The sequence below is a fragment of the Branchiostoma lanceolatum genome, chromosome 8, assembly GCF_035083965.1.
Source record: "Branchiostoma lanceolatum isolate klBraLanc5 chromosome 8, klBraLanc5.hap2, whole genome shotgun sequence".
NCBI lineage: Eukaryota > Metazoa > Chordata > Leptocardii > Amphioxiformes > Branchiostomatidae > Branchiostoma > Branchiostoma lanceolatum.
In genome coordinates this window covers 8890115-8907771 of record NC_089729.1, presented here as the reverse complement: position 1 = coordinate 8907771, position 17657 = coordinate 8890115, and the positions used below count along the sequence as shown (strand labels likewise).

At 44.2% G+C, this 17657-nt stretch overlaps 4 protein-coding genes across 7 annotated transcripts in view; 2 read left to right on the top strand and 2 right to left on the bottom strand.

Moving 5' to 3' along the window:
• The window catches only part of LOC136440990 (chromosome transmission fidelity protein 18 homolog), a 93461-nt gene extending 91398 nt beyond the window's left edge, over positions 1–2063 (bottom strand). The window contains exons 1-4 of the mRNA XM_066437202.1: positions 1948–2063; positions 1308–1508; positions 847–1036; positions 577–700 (exon numbers count right to left, since the gene is read on the bottom strand). Of these exons, the coding sequence (XP_066293299.1) occupies positions 577–700; positions 847–1036; positions 1308–1508; positions 1948–2044 (612 nt within the window). The 5' untranslated portion in view covers positions 2045–2063. The remainder of the gene's footprint in view (positions 1–576; positions 701–846; positions 1037–1307; positions 1509–1947) is intronic.
• LOC136440992 (RNA pseudouridylate synthase domain-containing protein 1-like) lies at positions 2056–5721 on the top strand. Of its 4 annotated transcripts, none has more exons than XM_066437208.1 (5): positions 2056–2152; positions 2653–2988; positions 3115–3238; positions 3762–3966; positions 4577–5721. In XM_066437208.1, the coding sequence occupies exons 2-5, from the start codon at positions 2798–2800 to the stop codon at positions 4789–4791; spliced, it is 735 nt and encodes a 244-aa protein (XP_066293305.1). In that variant the 5' UTR covers positions 2056–2152; positions 2653–2797; the 3' UTR covers positions 4792–5721. The 4 variants fall into 4 exon arrangements, with proteins under 4 accessions (XP_066293305.1, XP_066293303.1, XP_066293301.1 ...); XM_066437206.1 differs by lacking the exon at positions 2056–2152 and adding an exon at positions 2185–2237; XM_066437204.1 differs by lacking the exon at positions 2056–2152 and adding an exon at positions 2185–2342.
• Positions 5722–7484: 1763 nt separating this feature from the next.
• LOC136439704 (nmrA-like family domain-containing protein 1) lies at positions 7485–12797 on the top strand. The gene is made up of 4 exons (XM_066435242.1): positions 7485–7683; positions 10074–10604; positions 11039–11232; positions 11625–12797. Exons 2-4 carry the CDS (start codon positions 10085–10087, stop codon positions 11817–11819), a joined length of 909 nt encoding a protein of 302 aa, XP_066291339.1. The 5' UTR covers positions 7485–7683; positions 10074–10084; the 3' UTR covers positions 11820–12797.
• LOC136439703 (uncharacterized) lies at positions 12578–17142 on the bottom strand. The gene is made up of 6 exons (XM_066435241.1): positions 16946–17142; positions 16117–16345; positions 15702–15823; positions 15194–15374; positions 13828–13968; positions 12578–13412 (listed from the first exon to the last, which is right to left on the bottom strand). Exons 1-6 carry the CDS (start codon positions 17008–17010, stop codon positions 13194–13196), a joined length of 957 nt encoding a protein of 318 aa, XP_066291338.1. The 5' UTR covers positions 17011–17142; the 3' UTR covers positions 12578–13193.
• Positions 17143–17657: the final 515 nt, after the last annotated feature.

The following is a 17657-nucleotide window of genomic DNA, read 5'->3' as shown; positions in this document are numbered from 1 at the left end:
GGTCTGTGCTTCTGTTACTAGCCACATCTGGTTCAAATTACTTGGACCAGAAGGACCGGGGTTCAAGTCCCAGGTAGAACACCTCTGGACAAGAGGTGCATTGAGTCATACCAAAGACTTTATAAAAAATGGTACTGAAACAGTATGGAAGTTAAACACACTCCATTGCCAGTGGACTAGCCCCCTGCTGCAGTGATTGCACCACAGTGTGGCCCAGGGCTATGAAACGGAGATGGGCACCGCCCTATACACCTTATGGTGTGGAAGGATTTTAACTCACTTTAACTAACCTGAGTTAGCCACTTAACATTACAACACATATCTGAGAATTATCTCAAAAATGTTTTTGCGTCCTTATTGCTTTAAGAATATTTCACAGCCTTATCAGCCACCAGCCAGCCTGCGCCAGACACTGACAATGCCCTTAAATCTTTGTTAGCAAAGCCAAGCTTAGAGAGAGATCTTAACCTTTAGCACACTGAAGTAGCCATTTGGCACCCAATTCCCTATTGGTTACAGAGTTAGGCAGCAGGGAGAAGGTTAAATGAACACCTGATTCTAAAGACCATTCCTTACCTGGCTGTCGTGAAGTGTGTCCTCATGTTCCTTCAGGTACACTCTGTCACCATCTTGATTTGTCACTGTCACAAACTTGCCCGAAGGAGGTCTTCTTAAGAAACAACTTTGGGATAGGGCTGGCCTAGGAAGACAACACCTCAAACAGTTTGATAACCAATAAAACAGTTCATAGTTTCTTGTTTCACAAGTAATACATAATCATCTTAGCTTTGTAAAAACAAGACAAGAAACAGATAAATTTCTGCATGAAAAGACCACCTCACATACCTGCCACTTGCGACACTATCTCTTGTCTGTGCTGTAGACTGGTCTGCAGTCTTGCCTGTCGTTTCTCGGTACTGTTGAACCTTGGCCATGATGTCGGGTGATGAGGGAGGTGTGATTTCAAAGTCATCATCAGCATCCTGGATATCAGCTTGGTCGGAAGCTATCGTCATCACCCGTCTCTTCTTGGAAGCTGAAATCCATGCAGAGAAAAGATGAAGCTTTATTCATGAAACAAAAAGCACACCACCAAGTGTTTTATTCAAGATGACGATTTGGTGACCATCTGTCACCTTCCTTAGACCATTACTGACTGGTTCTATTTCACACTGCAGCTAGGTGTTGCTACTAACAGACATATGCAGTCCAAAGCAAGTATTAACACATATACATGATAGAATGTAAAATGTTATATATGTTCTTTCACTTTCTCATTACAGTCATTGTAACACAAGTGATCTTACCTGAGCTAACAACATTGTCTTCCTCGTCACTTTCTGGCAGTTCGAACACAGCTGACAGGTCTCTCTTCTGGTGCTGCCTGTCCCCAGGAGTGGCACCGGCACCATTCAGTCTCACCTCGCTCTTCTCTTTAGGTGTGGAGAACTTCAGACTTCGTTTGGACCTTTCCTGGCTGCTTGGTTTGATAGACATACCAGGAATGTCTGTGCAAAGATAATAACAACAACAAAAGAGTTAAATCCTGCTGCAGCTGTTAAGTATTTCTTCTTTTCTTAATGTTTGAACATTTCAAGGTCAAGGATGACTATTTCTTTTCTCGCCTGACATATCTTGCTGACTGGGAGGCTTATGATTATGCCACGTACCACAATCTTCCCAGTCTTTTCACTGTCCAATAATTTTGTGTGTTGTACTTTTGGCTCTCCAAAGTTACGTCCATCATGGTATCAAAATCTAATCAGTTGATTTGTGTACAACGTATATACCATATATGTCTTTTTTTGATTATTCAACAACTAGCAACGTTACAACCAACAAAAACAGATGTCTAGTAACTGACAGCAGGGTTGGGAGAAACAGTGCTTCTTGAAATTTGGGGAGGGGGGCGATCAAACAGAAATTGGTGACTACTTGACACTCTACCTTCCATTTCATCCAGAACCGCCAGTTCGTCCGCAAAGTCCGCCTCGAAGTTATCATCGTACTCATACGGGTAATCGTAATCTGTAACAGCCGCCATTGCCCTCTATGTCACGGGAATCGAGGAGAAAGCACGTCAAAATCAAGAAACTTCTAGTTTTCCTTCGACGAAGCAGCCATCTTGAAAGAAATTTCCCGCGCACTCGGGGTAGGTCAAGCGGGTTCATGTATAAATCCCGTCATGCTTTGCTCGGTCAGTCCAAGTCCTGACAGGAAGAGGAGAGAGCAGGGTGGTAAACCTCACTTCTTCAACCTGTAAAATAAAACAACTGTACTACATTGGCGGACGTCTGATCATACAACTTATTTGCAGATTCATGTAGTTAATGAACGTGAAGGTAAGAGATGGGGCGAAGGAGAAATTTAGAAACGTAGGACCCCGGGTCCCCCTGTAGCCAGAGTGAAAATGATTAATTTTTGGCGACAACTCTGGAGCTGAGCAGACTATGAATTTCTTTGGCCAAAAAATATACTCCATGTCTCCCACCCCATTCATACGATTAAGAGGTCGTGCCTTTGCATCTGAGTCAATAGAATCTTCTGATAAAAATACAATTTATCCTCCAAATTGATTCTGCCTTCGCCTCAATCAGAAGTAACACATTATCTCATATTTTCTTATCTCCATCTAAAGTTTTTTTTTTGCAGGATGAGTGAGTGATGAAGACAACATGACAGTCTCCATTTGTGCTCTCTACAGACTATGGAGATTTCGACCTAGCACAAACTGACAAGCTTGCAATTTTAATGATGAATATGATAGATAGAGACTTGTCCAAAACAAGTACAAAGCATGATCAATGGTAAAAGACCCCCATTCTCTACTGTGGAGGTGTTGTACAGAAGTGATAACTTCCTGGTGGTGAACAAGCCTTACGATGTAGTGTTGAACTGGGACGACCCCTCCAGGACAGACACTCTTCAGCACCTCTTACAGGAAAGGTTCCCAGAACTGGTGGATGAGTCACTGACACATTGTTTCAGGTACTATTAAAGGTTTTTATTCATATTTGTATTGTGTTTCCTCTCTTTGCAAGCCAAATGAAGTTCTTGCCTCCTATAAGACCTTGTGATGATTGAATCAGAATTATGCTCCTGTTGCATCTCCAGGTTTGTGCACAGGCTGGACTACTCCACCAGCGGTCCTGTCTGTGTCGCACTCAACAAGAAGGCTGCTGGGTATGCTGGAAAGGCTTTCTGCCAGAAACAGGTTGTCAAGCAATATCTAGCCTTGGTGAGTTGAGTGATGTCCAGTGTCATGTTTAAATGTAAGGGCTTAAGTTTTGAAAGCTGACATCACATGTTACTTTTGACATTTTCTTACATTTGGCACCCACCCCAGCCCACTGTCATATGTCAGAGGTTAGAATACATGTATGTCACTCGTAACTTCCATAAGTAGACAGAGGAGGGTGTCAAGTCGACAAAATTGTCAGAGGTGAGGATTAAAACATTTAGTTTACATCATACATGACACTTGATGGTGTATGGGTATCAGAAGTACAAAGTAGACTGAAGTTTACATGACTAAAGCATACTTAAACAGCTGGGTTGTTTTTAAGTTACATCAGCAGCTACAGGGTTAAGACAGCTTACCACGTTATCATATGACAGGTTTTCGTTGCTACTCTGAATCTTCATATAGCTGCTGTCTGTGGTGCTGAACACCCTCTGGCCAAATTCTTGGGGACATTACAGGCTTATTCCTTCTCTCCCTTCACTCAGTATCAATTTTAGAATGTCTGCTTTTAACTCAGGTGCGTGGCCACATTAGGGAGGACCACCTGTCCATCAACAAAGCCATAGGTGAGCAGGGCACACCTGACGCACCTGTCGCCATGTGTGTGGAGGACACGCCTGGCTGTCAGCACCCCAGAGATGCTGTCACTCAGCTGACGGTAGTAGAGAAGGGCTTGTATGAGGGGCAGCCAGCTACAAAAGTTCACCTGTGTCCTGTGTCAGGTGGCTTGCTTATAGCTTATGGAAATAATGATAATAATGATAATGGTTTATTGGTCAGAAATTACCCGTGCAATGGCAGCCAGTGCTGAATTGCTGCAGGGTTTACAATCACATAATACACAACAGATACATATTTTCTCCACACTTGCACTTTGTGGAACTGTCACAAGGGTCATCAATACGACCTTCCCCAACCGATGTCTGGAATCCATTCACACCTGGGTGGAGTGAGGAAAGTCGTGGCATTTGTACACTTAATCTTTTAGTTTTACAGATGTGTTGGTTATGTATATGCTTGTGATAGGCCTTGCTTGGACTGCTAGAAATGAGCTAGATGGAAAAGTACAAAACTGATTGATAAATCATGTATGTTGTCTTTTACTCTGTCCCATTTGTAAAGACCAGATGGAATACAGTCCACAATTGTGTCTACAGCTTTTGTGTATCCGTGAATAGTTTCATCAGGTTGGTAAGTCACTGAATAAAAAGACTCTTTATCCACAACAAAGTGATTTATTTAACCGACGTTTCAGTGACCATCTGTCACCTTCCTCGAGTCAATTCTATGGCAGTGACATTCAATCACTCCTTTCATTCCTTCCCACTGCAGGTAGAAGACACCAGTTACGTGTGCATTGCCAGAGCATCGGACACCCAATAGTAGGGGACTACACTTACAGCTGTCGCCAGGACACCACACCCTATAGGATGATGCTACATGCTCAGAAACTCCTCATCCCACTCAAGGAAGAGGTCATTGACATTGAGACTGATGACCCCTTTGTCACAACCTTTGACCCACAGTGGCAAAGTTCAGAAAGATAACAGTGTCAGAATTTCTGTTTTTTAGGAACTTCTACTTTAGATATACATGTACTGTACTTTCAACCAGGGCTGTCTCCCGGACCCATTCTTCCGTCCAGGGAAGGAAATTTACATGTTGGGATGGAAAAATTTCAACCTGTCTGTCCAAACATTCTTAGCTTGAAATAACAGATTTAGCAATGAAAATTAATGATATGGGCTCCCTGAAAATAAGTGGGATGGAACCATATTAAAGCTGGCGGCATACCTGCTTTTAAACCCACCACTGTCATAGGCCAGATATAATGTGCAGTTGTGATAAGAGACATTTCTAGCATTAAGCACATGAGATGAACTTTCTCAAACTTTGCAAAATACAGTTTGACCAGTGTTTTGACAGATGCATCTCATATTTTTGTGATGATACAAATGACTGCTATGCTGTGTTATCATGTTATTTGTTTAAGTGCAAAGAATGAATAAAACGTGTTTATGGAAAAACTTTGCACCAGAAACATGACATTGCTTCTTATCAGCATCCTGATATAGCAAGTTGGGTAAACAATAGGTTCAACCTAACATTATGACTTTGAAAATCTTTATAACATATGTAGTTAAGTAGACTGCACTTGATCAGATCCCACACCTTTGGTTAGGCAGCACACTTGTTTCACCAGACTGACAGTGAGTATGTTTTCTTAGTAGTTTACATGGGTGATTACCCAAAACCTTCTATCAGAAGGCAAAATCATGCTAATGTTCATGTAAATAAAAAAACTCTTTGACTGTGTGACTTGTAAAACCTGCACAGGTGGACATCAGATACATGTACCTTTATTTGTGACACTGATACCTTGCCCATAGTTTTAATTTAGTTGCCTTTTATTAGTATTTTCTCAATCTTTTAGCTCTTAGCACAAATACAAGATACAAATACGTGTATGCTACAATCTTATGACGTATCCAATTTACAATTTGATATCAAAATGACGTTTTGCATGGTTTCATATGTCCCCTTGAGTAAAGCATGGCGAGACACTGGGTGATTCAAGCGTCTCTAGTTTGAAGTTCTGTCTCATATAACGTTCTCAAGGCGTTTGAGCATTGGTCGCGATTGTGGTGTGAGTTACTTTCACCTAGGCGAAGTTTGTCACTCTGCCGTACTCTCCAAGCAGAGGTTCAGCTCTGGCTGTTTTTTTATGTGTTTTTAGGCTCTTTTGTCAAGCTCTCTATTTTGTCCCGTTTTCTTTGTCTCGCCAAGCAAAACCGGGACAAAATAGAAAGCAAATAAAAACGCCTAAACACGTAAAAAAAAAAACCAGAGACAAACCTCTGCTTGGAGAGTAACTCTGCTGGTGAAGTGAAGCCAGTTGTCACTCTGCCGGTGAACCCAGACTATAAGCCGTCACGGGTTGGTTCACAGTGACACGCCCAACATGCTGCCGCAAAAACCGTGCAGCAGGTTTCACATATCTTAGCGGAGTGAGAACAAACCCTATCATGAACACGATATACACATTTAGGTTACTCAGCGGTAATTCTTGGCCTAGAACCGTTACCCGTATTGCTACCAATCCAATTGATAGAAAAGGCATGATGGATGGCTATTGAGAAGTACATTTTGTACATGTTAAGATGGCATGTATTGTTATTGGAAGGATGGAAAGCACATTGTTGCCTGTCATTGGATCAGCACTACCAACAAACAATGAAGACAGCATGGAATAGAGTTACTTTTAGGCACTTCCCATGTCACTTTTCTTGTAAACGATCTTAATGCAAGTCCGGAAAATAGGCCCGCCTTGTTTGTGTTCGTTCAGAGTCGGCAGCATTCCGCTTGTTTAGTACTGGGGCGGAGCAGCTATTCCAAACATCTCATCCTACCGTCATGTCATGATTTTCTTGCCCACTCGTTTTTAAGATGATGTAGTCAACCGACAGTCGAGAGGAACTGAAATACGCCGTTGACTACAAAACATTGTACATAAAGGTAGGTGGTTTTTAGAAAGCATGGGGCAATGACATACACGCTTGGTTGCACTTTTTGTGTTGGCTTAATTCGTTTAGACAACGATTTCCTCATCATGTATACAGTAGTGCTGCGTATCGGTAAAACACTGTAAAAGAAAGCTGCTTGTACTGTGATTACTTTTCGGTTCGGTGAGCAGGTGAGAGCCGAGTTAGCCTAAGGCTGCACTTGGAATTCTTTGACTTGCGGCTTAAAAGCATTTCCACGGCGTAACCCCCTCAAGTGCCAGTCAACTCCATGCAGTGGCTTAAAAAAACTAACAACGGGTGGCTCAAGCCGATAATCCCCTGTCCTGGTTTAACTTTCGTGACATTGGCACTTGGGGCCGACCTGTATTCCATGCAGCGACTTCGAACTTCGCTCAAATTGACTAGTGTTTTCGAAAAATCAAAACATACGGTGCTAAGAAAGACAGGTAGATCAGGAAAGTAGTCGAGCTGTAACGCGACAACACGACAGGAATGTGCTGACAACTGTCCCAACCGCCTTAACGGTTAAGGAACGCCTTTAAAGGGCACCTAACTTAAGATTGACCCGCTACGCGTTCCGGTCGAACGCCCGTCCAAACTTGGCTGATGAGGCCCGAACAATCGGGACGTCCCATCTAGAATTTTCTCTTGAAATGAAGGCACATTTGCATACGAATTGGAAGCGGTGACCCATAGACAGACCCACGGGTGCATGTGCATTATGGGCGGGACCCTGGCGCAGGTACGGGCGTACTTCCGGTGCCACCTGTCTGACAGCCGAACGCCCGGGCATTGTGGGTGCCGACTGTGTATCCATGTGTGCTTTTTCATAACATCCCCAGCGGCGTCTGACGCATACCTGTCAACACACCTCCGCTCCCAGTCCCCTCTACCCGCAAGGACAAGTTTTTCGAGGTGAGTGATCGATCTCGTACAACCTGTCCTCAAGCCTGGCTTCTGTGTTGAGGTTGGACCCGATCCACGTAGATCGGCTTACTACACTAACTTACAGTACAAAGGCGGGGGGTGTAAGCGACCAGTCTAAATATTGTGACCAAGATTTGTGTCTGTTTTTGCGTGTTTCATGTCGTATATCTTAAAGTTATAACAAGATGCTCTCGAAAGCGTACCTGGTGGTCAAGATCGCGCTGCCGGTCTCGAAAAGTTTCCGATAACAGTCGTATTCCTGATGCCGGCCGCAAATAGTGAGTGTGCGACAGTCAAAATACCATGACAGCAAGAAATCAAAGAAACCCACGACTAATTTTTTCAATAACGCTTAGCATAATCAACCTTAAGTTTTAGAAAGTTGCGAACTTAAGGACGCAAAAACTTGCAAAGTCATCAACAGCTGAAGTTTGGGAGAGTGGCTATTCAAAAAGTCTGCTGTATTCATCCGATTAGCCTCATTGTGGGCTGAGATTGGCATGTTAGAATAGCCTGGAGTGTAAGCCAGCTCATCACGGATGCATGAGCATCTATAATAGACCGACATTTGGGCAAATTGCGAGGTCTGGAACACCCAAATGAAAATGGGCTCTCTAATTTAGAGTCATTGAGGCTGACCTTTCATTAGTATGCCTTCGTTTCTTCACTGGTGAAGTAAGCATTTTTGAGTATTGTATTCTAAGTGGAGGGTCTTGCTTCTTGATTAAAATGTCGGTCCAAGGATTTGGCCTGAAGGTCTCTGTGATTTGGTAGTTGTTTCTTTTGTTGTCGTTTCTATTATGTCAGGGAAGTTCTTACGTGGCAAAAGCCGGCCCTTAAATGTCAAACTTTAGCTACCCACCTGAAGCTGCCATACGTATTGCCATACTGCCATTGTAGTTACATACGCCGCCAGAAGGGCCTTTATGGGTTTTACAAATGCATGTGTTTGACGTCACCACTGACAGACAAAGCCACCTGTACTGTGCATACTGCAAATATTCACTTTGCAGAGATCAAATGAAAGTCGCGTTGTACACTTCAAGAAAGTTGTTTGTGTCGTCAACTTTTCAGTCGGCCATGTTGGTATAGCGGCTGGTCGGACAGGTCGAAGGGGCTTGTCTCAAGTTACCCTCGCTGACTAAATAAAGAACCCCGCGGTGTCATTTATTAGCACTGCTAATGCCCTAGTTAACGTTAACCACTGTCATCTCGGGTTAGAGAAGTTTTGCTACTTTTCTAGTCCACACATTATGAGACCATCCTCTATTCAACAGCTGCCGATGAAAAATAGGTTCGAATACAGCACTCGTTCCAGCTGGCGTATATTTGACGGCGAAAGAGCCTTAGAATACACGTCTAGGTCATGATGTCTTAAGATTACGGCTTGAGGTTGTGCGTTCTTAAACATATAGTTGGGTTAAGGTGACGTCACTCCGATGATTTTGCAAGGCATTAGAAGTAATGAGGTTCAGTTCAGTACCAACAATGTGGAACACACTTTGAAGGTAGAGAGTACTAGAGACAGAAGTTAAAACATCGGACACGATCATGAAAAGTCTCACTATAGCAGGTTGTACCAGTCTGTAGTTATGTGTGACAGTCCGGACTTCAGCCGACAAAGGCAAGTCCCCATTCAACATAGGTGCAGACGTGCCATAGGTAACAAAAGCAACGTTCCTTGCCGTTAAAAACACGTCACGGTTAACATTTAATTGTACCTGGTAATTGATAGGGGATGACACTTCAAAAGTAGGGCGGTACCTGCCTACCTCTTAGCGCCACACGGCAACGTAACGCCACCTGTATTTGTCTGAAAACTCCATTCGCCCATTACTGTGTATCATGCTGTTTGTTTACCAGCCGTGTTCTTGCGACGACAAGTGTCGTAACGAAGAAGTTCCTCACGACGGCACGTGTATTTGTTGTGTACACAATCCCAAAGTTTGGAAATTCTTTCACTGCTCCGCCCGGCGACATACATCGTAAACAGCGACGAACGGGAGGACAGCAAAACCACTCAGTGCTTCAGTCCAGGGCATAATGCTTCCATGAGTGTTTACCCATGTTTGGAATCAAGACGTAACTGCTCTTAAAAGATTAAGGCGTCATCTACATCAGGTACTATTAAGTGATGGAATAACACAAATATACCAAACCAAGCAGGAATGTCTTTGTATATTTCTTTCGTCAATCTGCAACATGACGTGAAGAAATGGTCTAAAAGGGTGGGGGCGAGTATAAGTCTTAGCCCGGAGACTTTTTCGCCATTTGTTAAGAAGAAAAACAAGATGCGCATAGTTCGGGTAAGCTGTCCTTGGGCTGTTTGTATCTATGTCAGATTCTAAACATTCCATCCCCTTGTTGGCTCCTCTCAGGCAATCCCAAGATGCGGAAACTGATAACTGTGTTCGGCGCCAGCGGCAACCAGGGTGGCGGCGTGGTTCGTGCGCTGGTGGACGACCCTGGCTTCGAGCTGCGAGCGGTATCGCGGGACCCGAACTCCGACAAAGCCGCCAGGCTGCGCAAACTTGGCGTCAAGGTCGTCCAGGCGGACTATAACGACCCTGAAAGTCTGGAGCGCGCGCTGAACGGCGCGTACGGCTGCTTCGTGGTGACGGACACCGAGTGGGACACCGACGACCCTCTCCAGTTGGAGCTGCTGCACGGACAGAACGTCGCGGACGCGTGCAAGAAGCAGGGCGTGCAGCACGTGGTGTTCAGCGAGCTGCTTCACGTGAAGAAGGCGATCGGGATCTCCGCCAGGCACTGCGACGCGAAGGGGCACATATCGGACTACATGAAGCAGATCGGACTCAACAAGACCGGCATCATCATTCCGTTCTACTTTGAGAACCTCCTGACAACAATGATGCCCAGGAAAACTGGTGATAACACGTTTGCGCTAGGTGAGTACTACAAGTAAAAAAAATGAATTGATGAAATAGTAAACAATAAAATAAGAAGTATCAGGAGGCAAATTCATAATCTAGGTCACTACATCCTATACTAGAAAAGTGCTAACTCATCGAGTTTTCCGGTCGTCTATACAACCTTCTTCAAAATAGACGACACACGACTTTGCGGACACACTGGGACTAAGAACTCATACCTTTATTGTACATTTTTGTCATACTAAGTACATGTTACAAACAAATCAATACACTAGCTGACATACGCTGTCTAGATCTAATGTTGTTTTTGTATGTAGGATAATAAACGTATGGCGTTCGTTTCTTCTAGATTAATCCTAGTTTTAACAACATACGAGAAAGCTATGACCGCACGGTGATGACCGGGCGTACCAATATGTAAAATTTCACGCTGATTGTCTTTTTCGCAGGAATTCCGTTCGGAGACAAACCCATGCCGGGAATAAGTGCTGAAGACATTGGGCTTGTAGTGGGCGCGTTCTTCCGCGACTCGGCGGCCTGGGGTGGGAAGAGTCTGGGCGTGGCTGGGGACATCATGCTGGTCAACGACTACGCCAAGGTCCTCTCAAACAACCTGGGACCCAAGAAGTTTTTCGACGGCCAGGTTAGCTTACAGTTCCTTCCGTCACCTTGTCTTTAATTACAGGTCCCTTATTAACGGCATACGACATCTTTACATGCTATATGTTGATGAAAAGCTTGCCAACACGATCGTCGTACTTGACAATTGACAGTCAGGCCGTTTCTTTGCTTGCCACCATGTCAAGCAGGCTCTAGTGGGCATATTCAATATTGTCCTCAACTGGGAATAGATATGTTTCAAGAAACGCTCGACTGGGCCGGGGATCGGGACAGTAACACCAGTGGAGTATTGATGTCCATAATATACATTACGAAAGAGCGAAAACACCACCTGTATAAGGATGGGTCATTGCCCTTCTTCTTATAACAGCCAAGACGCAACGTGTGTCCTTGACCTTTCGTCCTCCTCCCCAGGTGACGGTGCAGCAGGTGCGGGACCTGCAGCCCTACTGGCCCGCTGCGGTGGACCTTGCCAACATGTACGAGTTCATGATGCGCGCAAGCCTGCCGTACAGCAAGGACCGCACGCTGAAGCTGTGCCCCGCCGTCAGGAGCTTCGACCAGTGGGTGGCAGACAACAGGGATAAGTTAGACGCCGCCATCAACTAGCACTCGGGTCTTCGTAAACTACTTTGTAGCATCAATACATTGCCTAGTCAGTGGTTTACAAAGTTCTTTGTGCGCAACTAATGTTTCCACCTGCCGTCGTTTTGGTTGACCGTCTGCCATCTTCCTTAGGGCAATACTGACTGGTTCTACTTCGCCTGCAGCTAGGTGTCGCTGCAGTGGGGAGGATGCGGTTCCAAACATGACAGAGGTTGTATCCCCTCATCATCATTCATGAATGGAGTAGATTGGTTGTGTACAAAGAACTTGGTTAACCAGCGATTTACCAACATGCTGAAACAATGCAAAACGCTTCTCTGGATTCTGGACGATCTTGTTTTTGCGGAGAAACGGTTGGTAACAACATAAATCCTATGGTCCATACAGAAGGGCTGCTTACTGACGCAATGTCTTGACCAACTGCATTTGTCCTATACACGACATCATTTAACTTTGAAGTATTTATGTTAAATCTTTCCTGATTATATGGCAAACTATGGTGCCACTGGTATCCAGAGAAATGTTTTTTCTTAATGGAAAAGTTTGTAAGAAGAGGCGTTTGCACACTCACATAAGAAATCTGTGTGTATCTACTGCGGGGTTTACTCAAGATATATTGAGCACCAATAACCCATGCCGTATAAGTAATTGATGTCTATTATGCATGTCTATCTGTTTCTATCTGTTTGTTTGTTTGTTTGTTTTTCGTTATTAACGCGTCTGTGTAACGATATCAGATTAGAGAAAGACACTTTTAAATGTTGTATAAGTTCATAATGTATTTTATTACTTGGAGGTGATGACTATGCTTGAGAATTTCTCAACTTGAAACAAAGAGTCGTATATCTATATGATCTATCCAGTTTAACAGGTGTTAGGCATGTGGGAAGAAAATCTGAACTCCTTTGACAACACTTGACATCCGAACAAGCAGTGAATAAGTCCGGATGGATGAGTTACAATAAAAACACATAACAGATATTCTAGTTTGTAAGTGTGTCACTGTACTTTTTATATTATTTTTTGGTTCGGGCCGGCATCTTGCCACACACAAATCCACAATAGTAACAACAGCGACGTTTGTTAGAACAATATTTGTTTATCAAAATCACTCTACAGGCAGGTCAGACTTTATCTTATTTTTAAGAAGGCCAATTGCCGACATCGATTAATACTGCTTCTTTATTTAAGTAAATCACACCAGAAAGGACATCTAAAACTATATGCAATGGCCATGGATCCATAGCTATGCATCCAGAGAAATTTTATCTGCCGACGTTTCGGTCACCTTCCTCAGGGCTTGATGAACTGTACTACTACACGGTTCTCCTCTCTCGTACTAGTAGAACTGTTCACGGCTGATTTTCACAAGTTGTCTTAAAGGTCCATACGACGCCTTTTCCTCATCTCCTGCTTCTGCTTGTACTTCGGTACCCTGGGACTGAGATCCAGCTCGTACCCAATCTCTCCCCTCTCCTGGACCGCCTGGAGGAACTTGCTGGTCTTCCGCTTGTGCCACACGGGGTGGCCCGCTGCCTTCATGGACTCGTGCACCTGGTCCTCCATCTCCTTGGCCCTCTTCACTTTGTCCTCCACCTGAGATATAGACAAGACGTGAGGTAACACAAGATACAAGACTGCGTTTCTAATACCGTACTATTATATTCACCAGAATAAGCGAGTTGTACGTAGCCTGAAATCCAACCGTGAACGCTATACACGCTTTGTTCTAGTTCTACCTCCGCTCTGGCTCAAGAATTTACAACTGGCCATGGATTTCAGACGAGAGCCAAATTTGCAAGCTTAATTTCCTGGTGAAGGGTTGCCAAGATACCATGTTGGGAGATTATAGGCCGTCTTTGTAAAAAGGCCCTGTTTCCCTATACCATAGGGGGCAGGGCCTTTTTACTGAGACGGTCTGGGCGATTGGTGAAAAGCATAGCTACAATTGCTCAGTCAATGATAGAAGCCCAGGTATATATTAAACATTTTCTATGTGTTGGTAGGTTACCTCGTTGGTGCCTTTCTCCGCCCTGTTGTAGGTCCTCTCCATGTTGCGTTGTTTCTGGTCCAGCACGTCCACCCGGTGGTTGATGAACTTCAGCATGTCCTTCTCAGTCAGGGCGTCCGGCTGCTTCCGCATGTACCTGTTCTGGTCCGCACAGATCAGACGTACGTTATGCTTCGGTCCCAATTGGAAAAGAGGGCCCCGTCGGGTAGTCCACGGGCTGTTTTTGTGCACTTCAAGGCATGATCCCTACGTGGCCCCGTGGGACACCCTGCGGCTGCCGGGCTATTTTTGGGCCAGGCCGGGACCCTGAATCATTTTAACCCGACCTTAAAATCAACGCGGGACCCGGTAAAAAGTATACGCGGTGAGGTAATCGTGCGAGCGCCGGGAGGACGCATGCAGGACTATCCCAAGAATGCCCTTTGTCTACAATCGTATGTGACGGGGCAGTTGAAATCCGTAAAGCGATAACACAGTTAAGAATTAGTAGCCATAGATTGAATATAGAAACAGGTAGACACTTTAATGTAGCTCCCGACCAAAGGTTTTGCCCATTCTGTCCTAATCGAATTGAAGATGAGTTTCACTTTATTATGGAATGCTCTAAATATGATGCCCTACGAGTTGAGTTATTCACCTTTCTCAATTCAAGTACTTCAGATTTCAAGACACTCAATGCCACAGATAGATTTGACTATATATTTAGATGCAACAGCTCATACAGTGTTAAAATAGGCAAATATATAAAAGATTGTTTTGTTATTAGAAAAAATAATGATACTCAAAATTAGAAAACTTGAATCATGTAAAACCTAAGATAGTCATTTTGATGTAGTGAATAGTTTTATTCCATACTCATGTCTTGTTCTATGTTTACTGTTGTTGCCATACTTTGTACCTGCTACAATGGTCGCGCAATAAAGTTCTTCTTCTTTGAATGAAAGCGCATCTAAATGTATATCTGTGTTGGTAGGTAACATGACGAAACTTTCAAACTTTCTTCCTAACATAGAGTAATGACTAATGAAGAAGGCCGTAGGATTGATTGCAAAATTGCTGAATGTGCACCATTCTGTGTCTGGACAGTTTGATGTTTCGTCATGCAAGTTAGAGATATATCATACACATGGAGCTTCCCTGTTCATGGAGCTTTCTCTCACAGTACGATGAAAGTAATCTAATATCTTTATGAAGGGGCGGCACAGAAAGAATGGTAGAATGTATGGTGGTGCCATTTTTGCAGGCCAACAGTTTAGTCCTTTTTGAAGCCAAAATTGTATCTCACTTCATAAAACTTCCCGTCTACCGTGGCGAAAGAACTGGAAACTCATACCAAGAAAGCCTTTCCCTATAACCCCATACTTACTCCATCCTCAGCCACAGCACTGCGCACGAACTGCGAGTCTCTGGCCAGCTCGTCCATGCCCTTCTCGGCCTCCCTGATGTTCCTGTTCAGGCTCTGGATCTTCAGCTCCATCATGGACTTGGCCATGTAGCCGTCGTCTCCGTTCAAGCGGGGGTCCTCGTACACAACAACTGCCATCGAACTGGGAACAAAGCAAGCGTATCTGTATAGTCCGTATAACCACCTGTCGGCGTAACACACCAGCTTCACAGTCACACGGCACGATAGCAGCTGGTTATGTCATGTACACTGGACGACCTGTTACACCTAAGCTTTTCACATCTAGCTGCGTTTGTACTGTTACAATGCAAGGCTTAACAAATAGTCGAGATTTGCTAGGGAATAAAAGGCACATTTTCTCGTCCCAGCTGAATATAATAGTTCTCATACATTTTAGACATCACAGGTAATCGGAAGGTACAAAGCACATTACAAAATACGAAGATGGACGAAAGCTGGCGAGTTTTACCGAGGCTTGGGCTTGTTGGCTCTCATCCTGATGTCCTTCCTGTTGCACTTGTACTCATCCACCAGATTATCGAACTTGCCCTCAGTTGTCTTGACGTTGTTCTGGAGTTTTCGCACTTTCAACTAAGCATGGCCGAAGAACAAAAGACAGCATTGAATATGACAACGGCTTGGTAATGGCTCTTTTCCTGTACCAACTTTCAAGGTGTGAACGTATAGGCCACGGGATAGTAATCTCCAAGCAGGTCTATCGGTGGCATAGACCGTATCCAACTGGCAAAAGGAGTTTTAATCGCCACGATTGCGATTAAAACTCCTTTTGCCAATTAGAAACGGCCTTTGCCACCGATAGATCTGCTTGGAGATTAGTGGAATAGCTCTGCATAGAGGAATGGTTACAGAAATCAAAGATTTACCTGTAGAATCGTTTCCGACTTGTCTTCTTCTTGGATAGGACCGTCCAGGATGGACACCTTCTTCTTCCCGGGCACTCCGACCTTGCCGCGGAGGGGTTTGTGGTCGTCAGGCACCCGGCTCATGGGCAGCTTGTACTCGGCGTTCATGCTGTCAAGGTCATTTTTCAGGCTCCGGTACTTGTCCACGAAGGCTTGCTTGCGTCGGTTGACGCTGTGAAGGGGATGGTCCCTGGCGAGTTGACAACAACAAAGATAAATAATTCATCCTGTACAATCCTTTTGTATCATTTCACAACAGTTTCCCAATGATGATATCTTCTTATAGATATCACAACAGCAAATGAAGAGAGTACTGAAGTGTGTGGGAGGGCAAGTTGTAAAGGTGCGTATGCACCTGTTTTGCCCTTCCTTTCACGTTGTGATAAACCCAAATTAACAAGTAAACGCAATGCATCATGAACCCTGAAAGTTTTGGTGTAGCATTCACATGCACATATCACATGTGAGATGAAAAAAGGTGATGATCTTATATTTCGCAATGTTGTGCAGTGTGTAGAAGCTATGGGGAGGTGGGGGAGGTTGTGGGCCCGGATTTGATAACCTGGTAGGTTTGATATCTAGTAATTTCAGATATCATATTATGACGTTACCATTTTCTCGAAGTATGCAGATCTTAAAATGTTTAAATTTGAAGCAGTTCATTCATGCTGCACTATCAGCAGTGTAGCTAACATCCAACGACAGTTATTATTAGACCATCATTCGCTATATCAGTACATGTATCACCAAAAAAAAACAATTGTAAATTCAGAGATAACTCCAGACTTGCCTGCCTTCCAACAGTTTGGCGTGGGGATCAGCCTCCCCATGCCCAGTGTCCCCGTACACCGACATTGTCGTCTGTTCTGTGTGTAGCCGACTCAGTGAGAACCAGTGCTGCTAGCGATGTATGGGGAGGTACAAAACCTAGGTCGGCGATGTCGGCCCGACCCTCCGTCCGTCTATTTTGGGAAATTATTTTCGAAATGCTCGCGGACGTGCACTGTGATAGCCCATCCCGGGCGGGGATGTGTTTTTATTGTCACTTAATCTGGTTGATGACGTCAGATTGATCACGCGCAGGCGCCTACTCATTTGTTACTAGGGTAGCTTAGATCGTTGAGTCGGGGGAGGTCGAATCGAGTGTGCCAATTTCGCGACATTTGGTCACGTCTTGCAAGCATTGACCTATGGACTGTGTTGCAAAATAGATGTGTTTACTTCTGTTAAAAGAGTGGGGCTGTTGTTGTGGACAATTTGGCCCGTTCAATTCACAGTGTAACATTTAACAGTGGGGGTACAATTCTCAGTGGCAGTTGCTCAGATGAGCCCACCTTTTAGATGTAAGAGAACTCAAACTAATTTTGCACTTTCGATAACAAATACATTTCTAGAATTGTGCTAGACCTTCAAGAGATCCAGTAGTGTGATCGGTACATTAAAGGCAACATGTTGATTTATTCGTGTAAATGTACGTAGAATAGTTCGTTTGTATCGATATC

What these genes read in the sequence shown, in the direction of transcription:
- LOC136440992 (XM_066437208.1), top strand. Translation starts at nt 2,798, where the DNA reads ATGATCAATGGTAAAAGACCCCCATTCTCTACTGTGGAGGTGTTGTAC. An exon ending in TCACTGACACATTGTTTCAG is followed by an intron (nt 2,989 to 3,114) that starts GTACTATTAAAG and finishes TTGCATCTCCAG; the next exon opens with GTTTGTGCACAGGCTGGACT. An exon ending in TCAAGCAATATCTAGCCTTG is followed by an intron (nt 3,239 to 3,761) that starts GTGAGTTGAGTG and finishes CTTTTAACTCAG; the next exon opens with GTGCGTGGCCACATTAGGGA.
- LOC136439704 (XM_066435242.1), top strand. Translation starts at nt 10,085, where the DNA reads ATGCGGAAACTGATAACTGTGTTCGGCGCCAGCGGCAACCAGGGTGGC. An exon ending in TGATAACACGTTTGCGCTAG is followed by an intron (nt 10,605 to 11,038) that starts GTGAGTACTACA and finishes TCTTTTTCGCAG; the next exon opens with GAATTCCGTTCGGAGACAAA. An exon ending in AGAAGTTTTTCGACGGCCAG is followed by an intron (nt 11,233 to 11,624) that starts GTTAGCTTACAG and finishes CCTCCTCCCCAG; the next exon opens with GTGACGGTGCAGCAGGTGCG.
- LOC136439703 (XM_066435241.1), bottom strand. Translation starts at nt 17,010, where the DNA reads ATGTCGGTGTACGGGGACACTGGGCATGGGGAGGCTGATCCCCACGCC. An exon ending in GTGCTGTGGCTGAGGATGGA is followed by an intron (nt 13,969 to 15,193) that starts GTAAGTATGGGG and finishes TGTGCGGACCAG; the next exon opens with AACAGGTACATGCGGAAGCA. An exon ending in CGGAGAAAGGCACCAACGAG is followed by an intron (nt 13,413 to 13,827) that starts GTAACCTACCAA and finishes TCTATATCTCAG; the next exon opens with GTGGAGGACAAAGTGAAGAG.